This window comes from Choloepus didactylus, chromosome 17 (assembly GCF_015220235.1).
Source record: "Choloepus didactylus isolate mChoDid1 chromosome 17, mChoDid1.pri, whole genome shotgun sequence".
Lineage (NCBI taxonomy): Eukaryota > Metazoa > Chordata > Mammalia > Pilosa > Megalonychidae > Choloepus > Choloepus didactylus.
In genome coordinates, this window is record NC_051323.1 from 44,818,753 (window position 1) to 44,831,136 (window position 12,384).

Here is a 12,384-nt window from a genome sequence, read left to right on the forward strand (position 1 = left end):
GGCACACAGCTAATAAATAAGTAGGTGAGGAAGTACTTTTAACTGAGGATTTCTGAGCCCAAATTCGGTACTCTTTCCAGTCTAGCATGTGCCTCCCAAGGGAGACATTTCAAGGCAGGGGCATAGCACTCTCAAAGTCGTGGAATGAGAGGCGCACGACCTGTTCAAGGGACAGAATTGTGACTTGAATTTTGTTACTTGGGACTTTGGGCACTTGTCTCAGATCTCTGTGCCTTAATATCTGCCATTTTTAAAGAAGCTAATAATAGTGTCAATCTTCCCAACCTTATCAGAATATTTTTGCGGTAACCTGAGATTGAAATGCATTGCAACTGGAAGTTGAGTTAAAAAAAGACAGGGGTTGTGATAATTAGGATGGGCAAGAACTTTTCAGCAAGATGCGCATATGCTATATCTAATAGGTGAACCCTCTTACTGCTTTGCAAATTATGCTTTTGAAGCAGAATATGTTCATTGGGTAAATCTTACCCTGTTTGCTTCAGTGGGCGAATACAAACACTAAATTATACTTAGACTTTTATGGCTGGATATCAGGTAACCATGCTGCATGTGAAACCATTCTGGCCACCTCAAATGCAAAGTCATTCTTTCTTATTTTCCTCCACCATTTACTTTCCTTTTGCTTCCTGTACTCTTCTTGCTTTTAGGGGTCTCTGAGGGTAGGCCAAAGGCCCACTGTTTTAAGGGAGAAAATGTAGAAGTTTAGTATTAGGCAAAACTTGAAGCTTTAAAAGACCAAAAGAATTTGGCTTACCTAGAGAGATGGACAAAGTCTTCTGCAAGGATATTTTCCTGTTTCTTTTCTTTCCACCCTCCCTCCCCACCTGGCCACAAAAAGCTGAGTTCTAGAAACTGGAAAAATTATATGTTTTCTTAATTTTCTATTTCAAAAGTTTATGATGGTATATTCAGAATTGGAGGAATATTCTGGTGTAACATTGCTCACCAATGAAATACATAATTCTTGTGTTTTAATAAGAACTTAGTAAAATAATAATTTGCATTTGAGGTAGATATAGTTCAAAATGTATATACATTATTGCTACTTATTAAGATAGAACAGCATTCTGAAGCTCCATAAATTTTAATAGAATACTCAGTAGTGCTGCTTTTTATTTGTAGGAAAGTTTTTACTATTTTTAACACATTTAGTCTGAAGCATATAACTCAACTGGAAAATCTGTATGAGAGAATCTTAGCATGTGTATATGTGTATTTGAATGTACATATATATGCATGTAAATATGTGGTACCTTAATTTTTACAATATCTGTTTTCTTATTAAAGAAATAATACACTTTCATTGTAGAATATATATACAAAAATGAGACCTCTCTTTATTTACAGTTTTATGACCTCCTTTCTCCCCAGTGTTGCAGTCATCCTCTGACCCCTGGGTTACTCCTCTTTGTTTCTTGATGATTTCAGCTCCGTTCTTTCATTGTTACTCTTTCCACTACTCTTGTCATAGTTTCAATATACACGTAGATGATCTTCTGCTAACCTGGCTTCTTAATTTCTTGAACTCTCCTCTATTCCACTTCAGCCCTCACCCTTAGATGTTTTTCAGGATAATAATTTCAACCCTCCAGAATCTCAATTACGTGTATCCCAGTCTCTGACCACCTTCCCCTGTCCTTCCGCCTCACTCCCTCTAATATCCCAACCCTAACAATTTTTCCATTCCCTCAACCTAAAATCTGTTGATCCTACCACCTTTTCACCAACTCTCAACCCCCTAATGTTTTCTCTTCCTTTCTTGCAAAGCTTAAACTCCACAGTCAATCATTATAGTTACTCCCTGCTTGCTCCGTCGATACCCTTGCCCTGATCTTACTTGTTTGGTTAAGCTGCAACCCTGGTTCAGCCTAACTGTCTGCATACTTCGAACCTGAATCCATGTAACTGAGTGGCTGGTCTTCTTTTAAATTCTTAAATTTTTCTCCTCCAATGGACACTGAATGGACTTCCTTAGTCCACTTATTCTCCCACTCTGTTAAGTGGCTTTATTTCACTCTCTTTCCTTTTTTCAGACCTCCTCTCCAATCCTCATTCTTAGTGTCCTTCTTAGCCTTTTTTGCTGATTCCCCCCGTCTCCCTGACCTCTTCCTGATGGAGTGCTGTGCCCTCAAGCCTCTGCTCCAGCCATATTCACTCTCTCCTTTGGTGATCTCATCCAGTCTCAAGGCTTTGAATACTATCTACTTGTTGATGATTACCAAATTGATATCTCCTGCCCAAACTTCTCTCTTGAGCTCCAGACTTGTATATCCAACTGCCTTTTTGCCTTCTTCATTTATATGTCTAACTGGGGTTCCTCAGCTTTGTCACTATTAACATTTTAGACTGGGTAATTCTTTGTTGTTGGTGGGGGAGGCTGCTCTGTGCATTTTAGGATATTTAGCAGGATCCCTGGCCTTTGTCTGATAGATGCCAGAAGCCCAACCCCCCCCCCCACCCCACCCACTGTCCAGTTGTAACGACCAAAAATGTCTCTAGACATTGCTAAATGTCCCCTAAGGGACAAAAGTGCTCCCTGTTGAGAACCACTGGGTAGTAGGAATTGTGATAATGGGTGTGATCTGTGTGTGTGTTTTATCAGGGTCAACAGGTCTATTTGAACTGGCTTTATCCTTGACCTCATTTCCTACTGCTCTTTCCCCTTCTTACTCTCTACTGGCCTCCTGGCTACTTCTTCAACATGTCACTCAAGCTCCCACTTCAGGGTCTTTGCACTTTGTAGTTACTTCTTCTGGAATGCTCCTATCAAATATCTGCATGACTCACTCCCTTTCCTTCTTCAGGTCTTTGCTCAACTGCCACCTTCTCAATGAACCCCATTTAAAATTGCCACCCAGTACTCCTGATCTTGCCTACTCTGCTTTCATCTTTTTTAACTTAGCACTTATAACCATCAAATATACTATATAATTTACTTGCACTTTACATTTATTATTTGTCATCTGTCTCCCCCAATGAGAATGAAGCTTCATGAGGACATGTGTTCTATTCACTGTTATTTCTCTACATCTAGAACTGTGTCTGGTATATAGAGGCCATTCAATAAATACTTTCTGAATGAGTCAATCAATTAATGATTTTCCAAATATCATGAATCTGACTGGTTCTTACTATATTTCTTTGTATGTGTGATTATCTTTGACTGTGTTGCTCATTGCTCTTGAAAAATTATTTTCAGGAATTCCTCCCTAGATTGTTTGCTTTTGGTTCCGTTACTACTTAGGGGAACTACCAGTCTGCTACCACTTTAAATGCACCTCTTATGTATTCCTGGATCACCCCAGTGATGTGAATTTGGACTGGAATCCATGAAAGAGACTAGCCTATGGAAGGAAGGAGGGATGGAAGGATGGAAGGAAGGAGGGAAGGAAAGAAGGAAGGGAGGAAGGAAGGAAGGGAGGGAGGGAGAAAGAAAAGATGTTGCAAAATGCCAAAAGTTGGTAAATTTGGGTATGTGGGTGAGGGAGTATATTGAAGTTCTATGTACTATTTTTGCATTATTTTTGCAACTTTCCTATAAGTTTGAAGTTTTTTTTGTTTTTTTGTTTTTTTTTTTTAAAAAAAGGTCATACCAGAGTAGAATGGGCCCTTAATCCATTATGACTGGTGTCTTTACAAGAGGAGGAAATTTGGACACAAACAGACAGAGGGGGAGAACAACATGCCAGCCACCACCAGAAGCCAGAAGAGAGGCATGGAACAGATTTTCCCTAGAGACTTTAGAGGAAGCACAGCCTTGGTGATACCTTGATTTCAGACTTCTAGCCTCCAGAACTATGGGAAAATAAATTTCTGTTCTAAGCTAAATAAGCAAATAAGCTAAATTTATGAACTAGCAATTCACAAAGAGACATTCCAATAACTAAAACACATAAAGTGATTTTTGGCTTCAACTAATAATTAAATAATTACAGAGGGAAAAGTAAAAGACAGTGAGATGTCATTTTTCATCTGTCAAATGATCAGCAATTTCGGTTTGATGATACCTATTATTGGCAAAGGGGAACAGAAGCCAGATATTTTCATATATTGTTTGTGTGAATACAAATTGGTACAAACACTTTGGAGAGCAATTTGGCAATTCCTAGAAATGTTTAAATGCACATAACCTTAAAAACAGCAATTCCATTTTCAGGAATTTATCTTATGGATGTTCTTACAAAACATATTTATATATCAAACTCTGTCATTGCTTATAGTTGTGTTTGACTAGACGACTAGTTAAATGATGGTACAACCTTACTGTGGCATACTGTGCAACCATTAAAAAATAATGAAATAAATCTATATGTGTTGATATGGAAGCATCTCCAAGAGATATTATTAAATGGAAAAAAGTCAAGATGCACACCAATATTTATAGTATAATCCCATTTGTATAAATGAAACCAAATCTACATATATAGAATGTTAAATGCATACGTTTTTTCCTTGAGAGAGACTTAAGGAATCATTAACAGTGGTTTCTGTTTGGGAAGGGACTAAGGGTTATGTAGGGGGCAAAGAAACTTAGCTTTGATTTAAAAAAACTTTTTTTGTACATTTTGATTTGTTTTCAGTGTGCAAGTAATACTCTTTTTTGATCATGCTTATTTGTAAAGAATTAAAAATTTTTTACAACTAGCATTTTTCTCTTGATTATTTCTTTACATTAACCGTTTTTAAAAATGCTCTTTTTTACTTCCAAAGTTGGAAACATTTCAATGAAAATCACAAACAAAATTTAAAATTGCCCTAAGCTTCTATCCAGGTTAGCTTTAGCATTGCCTTGGAAGATGAAGCTCATGTAAAAGAAACAAATCTGGTCATTCTGTTCCCCCTTCACCATATGTAGTTTTGGTCAAAAGGACGTAGCAAGGCTGGAAACAGTGATCCTATCAAATTAGAGAATAAATTGAAGGAGCCATTTTAATGTGTGCAAAAGACATCCTTGAACAGCTGCTTAAGAGACTGAGGTTGAATGAAAGCATGGACATTAAGAATCTGTCTGGCTAATTGATCTTTGGTTAGCTATAGCTGTGATGATGATCTCTCTGAAAACCTGGTAAGTTGCAAAGTGTTCAATGGTAAAGTAACTGCTGAAGCAATTTTCAACAGGATGGTTTTTCATTGAGCAAGGAAGATATCAACAGAGAAAAACTTTGTGCCCAAGAAGGGGCTGACAAGTGATAAGTGGTGGCAGATATCAGGGTTGGATGTCCTTCTGAACCCTTTGGAAACCAGCACACCTCACGTGTTCAGTGTGTTTAGGAGAGCGGTAAAGTGGTAAATTTTAAATTCGAAATGGGCAGGGACTTTGAGCACTTGCCTTTCTATATAGATATAAACTGGCTTGGTTAGGGAGGGTGCTGGTCACTTTTGAAACTCAAGATTTAAATGTTGGGATAACAAAGAGCAAAAAAGAGATGAGATTGAAGCAGTCCATTGTTCATTTAGATGAAAAAATGGCCCTCAAATTTAGCTTATTTAGCCAATTTTTTCAAGGCTGAACTTTTTGAGCAACTGCAAGGCGAAGAGGTGACTGTCACAGATATTTATGTCAAGAGTCTGGCAAATGAAAGTGAAGTTTGAAAGTTCGATACAGAGAATTTATTTTAGGGACTAGGACTCATTTATAGTTCTTTCTTCATTTAGAGATGTTGCAAAAATATCATTGGTATCATGAGGCATAGTTTTTTTTTTTTTGAAGTCCCGCATTGTCTATTTCTAAGTTCATAAAGGAGTCTGAGCAGCGATGCTTCTGTATGATGCAGGTGACATTACTTCTCAGAGAGAAGATATATGTGATGAGATTTCTAGCAATAGTGCCTGAAAAGATTGCGCTTGCCATTCACCTTACGATTGTTCTGACAGAGCCTCTAAAGGAGGAAAAACGTCTTTTGTACCTACCTATTTATGGGCCTGGGTTTTCAAAATATTGTCACACCAATACAGAGAAGAGCCTCCTCAGTAGGGTTGGCTTTTCTCACATCAGCCAAGTTTTCTGACATTGATAGTGTTGGTGCAACATAACTGAATGAAGTATCTACACTAAAATCATCTTCCTATTTTTTATGACTCCAAGCTATTTCAAGGGTCTGAGGGCCTAATCAGCATGCATTGAAACATTAATTAACCAGATATTTTTATGGGTACATTGCCTAGAGTCACTGAGCCTTACAAATGAAGAACTGAGAATAAGCACATGTAGGATATAGTAAAATTATATATATATATATTCCATTAGACCCAAGGAAAATGGAGCCACCCAGATAGTTTGCAACAAGTTGTGCAATGTTTAGAGAGACAGTCTCCTATGTAAGGCAGCTGACCGTTCAAGAATTTATGGAAAATATGTCAGACAAATATAGATGTTATGGGTAACCAATATTCCTTTCCAGGCTAATGCTGCCTAAGAGTGTTGATGAATAAACAGCTGCTTTAAGGATTTTTTTTCCTTTTCAGTTCTCTTTCTTCTTTCACCACCTGTTTGTGTGTGTGTGTGTGTTATATGCATGAGTGAGTGTGAGTGAAAGAGAGTGAGAGATACATAGAGAAGGGAGCATAAACCATGTATGTACAGTTTAAAGTAAGTAGAAGCAAACTCCCATGAATCCAGTCATCCAAGTCATGAAATAGAATGTTGCTGGTCCTCCAGAAAGCCCCCTGCTTAATATGTTTCTTTGCTTCTGCAGTATGATACAATAATACCAGTGTTTCCTGGGTATTCATTATGTTAAGTGAGCAATTAACATGGCACAGGCTCATCAGCACAATGCGTGTATTTCATCATAAAATTTTTATTTACTGTTATCACTATATCCACAAAAAGCTGCCTCTGCAATCAAAATCATCTATTAAGCTGTAAAAGACAGCTGGGGGGTGAAATATAATAGCTGAACTTCCATGTGGCAGTTAGAGCCAGGATATGGATACCTCATTTTCATTAAAGGTATTTACATATTTAATTTAAATATTATACAGGGTGAGGACAAATTGTTCACAGGGGGAATGGTTCTTCCTGGAATTTTATAATACAACTCCTTCCTGCAGGCTTCTTCACATAGAAAAATCTGGAAGTCCAGTCAGTGTTCTCCCTGCTTCTCCTTTCTCTCCCACATTTCCTTCACATTTCTGACTCTCCATCCATACCAGTTCCTGACACTCCCTTTCTTCTTGTGCTTCTATGCTAATATCCATAGACCAGGCACGATGGGACCATCCGGATGGTTCAGCAATGCATAAGGAGTCGGTTTATGTGGGCTCTTACTTTTTGGAATACCTTCCGTTGCTTTTCTGAAAGAAGTCCTACCTTCCTTAAAAGCCCTGTTCAAGTATCACCATCTCTACCATCTTTAGATCAACCAGCTGGATTTCATCTGTCCCTATCCTCCCAAATTTCCAATCTCTCTTTTGGCTCTAATTACAGAGTTTTATATTAGAATTATTTATACATGCCTCTTTTCACTCCTGCTGGTCAGGGACCATATCTTTATCATTCTATTCCCTCCCACACCTAGCACAGTGCTTTATCCACAGAGCATGCTCAGCAAATGGTGGTCAAATTGATTTGAATCTAGTACATTTAAAATACTATCAATTGTACAGCATTTTTCTATGCTGCATCTCAGGCATAGTCAGTCAAATTCACCATGAACAGTGAATATATGTTGAATGCTTGGAAGCTCCACCTATGAAAATGTACCTTTTCCACTATTAAAATAGAAAATAAGTTATATAATATTATATGGTCATAAAATAAAGGATTATGAATGACATAAGAAAAAAAGTGAGTTCAAGATATGTATTAATCTATTATGGTGTCCTTGTCCATTCTGTACAGTCCGTTCAGCTTTCACCAGGGCAATATGAGATACTTCCTGCACCAGTTCCTAAGCATGCTTCCAGGTAAGTATATACTCACTAATTAAGTTACTTTTAACAACTTTACTAATGCCTTTCTACTTACATTCTTAACAATCAATATAAATGGCTTTTAAACCTCATTTATGCTCATCATATCTAGATTAGCATTTTGAATACTTAATGAAAGATAGGCAGTAATGCTAACAAAGATCCTCACTTTAAAACACTTTAAAAAATAGATTTAGAAAATCGTATCTTTTCTTTTCTTTTTTTTTTTTTTAACATAGGGACTTTGTATTTCGTTCTACAGTTCAAAGATTCCCAACAGGCTGCTTCATTCCTGTAAGTGTATTGTAGACATTTAACTCATAATGAATTTGATGTTTAAAATATGTAATGGTTCTTTTTGAAATACGAAGATTAACATTTTTGCACATCATAGTAAATAAGCAATGAAAGATTAATGTAATTGATTGAAGATTTAGATTTCAGTGTTAGTCACCAATTTGTGGCAAGTTATAGGAGAAAATATCCAGCTTCTTTACTTTTTTCAGATCTTGATTCAAGTATCACCTTCTCAGTGAGATTTTCCCTAGTCATCTGTTCATAATTTCCTGTTCCCCTTCTGTGATGGTTTGAAGCTGTTTGTACCCCAGAAAAGATAATGTTCTTAAAGCTAATCCATTCCTGTGGGTGTGGACCCATTGTAAGTAGGATCTTTTGGTGAGTAGGTCTTAATGAGATGTGACCCACCTCAGTCATGGTGGGTCTTAATACTCCTACTGGAGTCCTTTAAAAGAGGATAAAAGACACAGAGAAGCTGAGAAAAAAGCCAGAGAAGCTGAAAGAGAAGGAGACATAGAACACAGAGAGAAACCACAGAAACAGAGAGGAAACCACTGAAGCCAGAGACTGGAAGCAACAAAATCTGGGAGAGAAAGGAGAGAGCAGCAGACCCCCATGTGCTTTCCCATGTGAAGAGGAGCCAAGGAAGCTGGTAGCCTGTCTTCAGTGTTGAGGTATCATCTTGATGATGCCTTGATTTGGACATTTTCACAGCCTAGGAACTGTAAACTTGTAAGTTAATAAATCTCCATTTTAAAGGCCAACCCATTTCTGGTATATTGTATTTCGTCAGCTTTAGCAAACTAAAACATCTTCCCCAGTTTATTTTTTCTCCATAGCATACATCACTGTCCATATACCACATTAAAAAAAAAAAACTACCTATCCTGTTTTTGTCTGTATCCTTCCATTCTACAATGCAAGCTTCCTGAAGGCAGGAATGTTTATTTGTTTTTGTTCTATATGGCTACCACTCAGAAAAGCAGCTGACACATGGTGTTTGTTGATTTAATTAATTAAAACATCAGAGATATTCAATAGATATTAGTCTTAATAACAAAAAGGAATACTATTTCTAGTTTCTTTCTTTTAAAGATATGAAAATGCTTTTCTGTTTCTAAAAATTTCCAAATACATGTATATGATTTATGATAAAAATGAACTCTCTTAAATGAGTAATCAGTAGGCTATCAAAAATAAATGAATAATTATATAAACAATTTGAAAGAATGAGAAAATATAAAATTATCTTGAGGTAGTTTGATGGCCTATAATTATTTATTTGTAATTAGAAACTCAGAAGGAAAAAAAAAAAAAAGACCAAACAGCAAACATTTGAAAGAGGAATTGAGATAACTGACCTGAAAGAATTAAGATCACTTAGCTCGGAAACAGACCCTAGAATATATAAGATTTTTATCTTTGATAAAAATGGTGTGGTGGTTTGAATTATGTACCCTGGGTGGGGGGAGGGGGGCGGGGAGTGAGGGGGACATGTTCTTAATCATGATCTTATACCTGTGAGAATGAACCCATTATAAATAGGATCTCTTTAAGATGCTACTTTACTTAAAATGTGACCCAGCTGAATGGGGTTAGGTCTTAATCTGGATTACTGGAGTCCTTTATAAGCAGAAGAAATTCAGAAATAGAGGAAGCCACGAGGAGGAACTGGAAGCGGAAGTCAGTGGAACCTGAAAAAGAAAAGAGAGGATATCTCCATGTGACAGGAAAGCCAGAGAACCCCAAGATTGCTGGCCAGCCAGCATGCTACCCACTCCAGGAGGAAGCAAGCCTTCTAGTCTCTGAAACTGTGAGTCAGTAAGTTCCTGTTGGGTTAAGCCAACCCATTGTAGGGTATTTGTTATTGCAGTCTGATGATTAAGACAGATGGTATGACAAGTCAGTGGGGCGAGGAAGGCATATTTTGTGCTGGACATCTGCTTAAATAACATGGAAAAAATAAGTTAGATTCTTACTTCACACCACATAATACTATAAATTCCATACTGATTAAAGAATTAAATGCTTTTGAAACCATAAAACCAGGAGAAAATATATGAACATATCTCTAACAATAGGATAAGGCCGACTCTCTGAGCATAATAACAATGAAAGAAATCACAAATGAAAAAAGTATTAGATTTGATTATATAACATTTAAAATTTTTGTATCTCAGAAAACTAACCAAAGTTAATAGACAAATGCAAATTAGGAAAAGCATTTGCAACATAATGGCAGATAAAGGGCTAATGGCCTTATCTATAAAATTCTCTTTAAAATCTATAGTAAAAACTTCAATAGAAAAGTTAAATAAATAAAGGCCATGAATGGAGAGTTCATAAAACAAGAAATTCAGATATCTGATGAAAGTGAAAAAATGTTTGATCTAAGATTTTAAGTGTGAGAAATTGAAAGGTTGATTGAAAGTTCTCTGTATATGTGTGGTGCAGTACATGGGGTGGGGTGTATAATGGCTCCCAAAGATATGTCCATGTCTTAATCCCTAGAACCTGTGATTGTCACCTTATATGGCAAAGACTTTGCAGATGTGATCAAGTTAAGTATTTTGAGAGGCAGAGATTATCTGGATTATCAGGGTGGGCACTAAATGCAATCAGAAGTGTCCTTGTAAAAGTAAGGCAGGAGATTTTACACATACAGTTGATCAGAAGAGGAGAAGGCAATGTAACCACAGAGGAAGAGATTGAAGACATACAGCCACAAGCCAAGGAATGCCAGCAGCAAGGAAGGATTCTTTCCTAGAGCCTCCAGAGGCTGATATCTTGACTGTAGTCCAATGAAACTGATTTCAGACTTCTGTCCTCTGGAACTGCAAGATAATACATTTCTGTTGTTTTTAAGCCACAAAGTTTATGATAATTTGTTACAGCAGCAGCAGGAAATGAATACGGGTGGGGATTATCTACAAGTGGATTTCACCATGGATTGAAGGAATGAGGAACCTGCTTTTCCCTTTGGCAGCTCACAAATGTTTGTATTTGTAGATCTTTTCTTTAGGACCTGTCAGTTTATTCAGAAATGACTCCTTAACCTCCTCCCTGGGGTATAAGCTGAGCGGCTGAGTGGGGGAAGTTCACTTAATGCCTGTTTTCAGTAAAGGCCCCTGTTCTTCATAGTGCCTCAGGCTCCTGAGTCCCAAAACTGTCTAGTTTTCCTAGACAGCTACCTACTTGTCTCCTGTAGGGTTGGGGGAAGTGTAGTTAACTGACTGCTGGGGGTGGAGTAGGATAGAGACCTGGGGCAATAACTTTTAACTAGTTCTCCTGCTTTCAACACCACCATCTACTCCCCTTGCAGGTGCTTGCTGCTTAAAATTCCTGAGCTTTTCTTGGGTTCTATGTAGCAAATCAGCCTGCTTCTCACTGGCAACCCCCTCCAAGCATTTAGGCTTCAGCTTTCTCCTTCCTGCTAAGTCAAGTACCATTCCTCCAAAGTGCTTCATGTCTTCCAAAAATATGCTATCATCTCTTGTTGGCGGTTGTCTCCTCTTGTGGCGCTCTCTCTCTCTGTTGAACTTTTTTATTTGAGAGGCAAGGAACAGAGATAAATGTATCTTTAAAGTTGGCTTTGGCAGCAAGCAGTCAAGATAACTTTTTTTTTTAATCCACTGGGTGATAGTTTATTTCTTTGGAAATAAACACTTTAAATGAATGCCTCAAGTTAACAACAATCTGTTTAATACTAGCAAAGACTGACTTAATTAAAAATAATTTGCTTTTAGTTCAAGTTAGGTATCCTGAAGGTTGTACAGCCCAGTAACCCATTCAGATATCATCTTCAGAAGTTAGTGCTTCCATTCCCTTTTAGGTTGAAATGGAATGCCTCACCCAGTTGTGCATGCTGAGAGCATCCTTTTGTACATTTCATATTGCATGCAGAGAAACACCAAATAAGATAGACTGCGGTGTTAACTAACCTAACTCATCCATTGCACTCTCTAAGACTGTTCATTTTTCTTTACTTTTTTCTTTCTGTTCCTCAGATTGGATAATCTCAGTGGATTTATCTTCAGGTACACTGAATCTTTCTTCTGCCTGCTCATATTTTCTGTTGAGCCCCTCTAGTATATTTTTCATTTTATTTATTGTAATTTTCACCTCTAGAATTTCTATTTGGTTCATTTTTAT

The 12,384-nt window shown here is 37.3% G+C and overlaps 1 protein-coding gene across 3 annotated transcripts in view; it reads left to right on the plus strand.

Moving 5' to 3' along the window:
- The window catches only part of STPG4 (sperm-tail PG-rich repeat containing 4), a 50,592-nt gene that overhangs the window by 6,740 nt on the left and 31,468 nt on the right, over positions 1 to 12,384 (plus strand). For 2 of the 3 annotated variants that reach the window (XM_037807579.1, XM_037807577.1), the window contains exons 4-5: positions 7,865 to 7,929; positions 8,198 to 8,229. In XM_037807579.1, coding sequence (XP_037663507.1) covers positions 7,865 to 7,929; positions 8,198 to 8,229 — 97 coding nt within the window. Of the gene's footprint in view, positions 1 to 7,864; positions 7,930 to 8,174; positions 8,230 to 12,384 lie in introns of all 3 variants that reach the window. The other variant, XM_037807580.1, reaches the window with a different exon arrangement.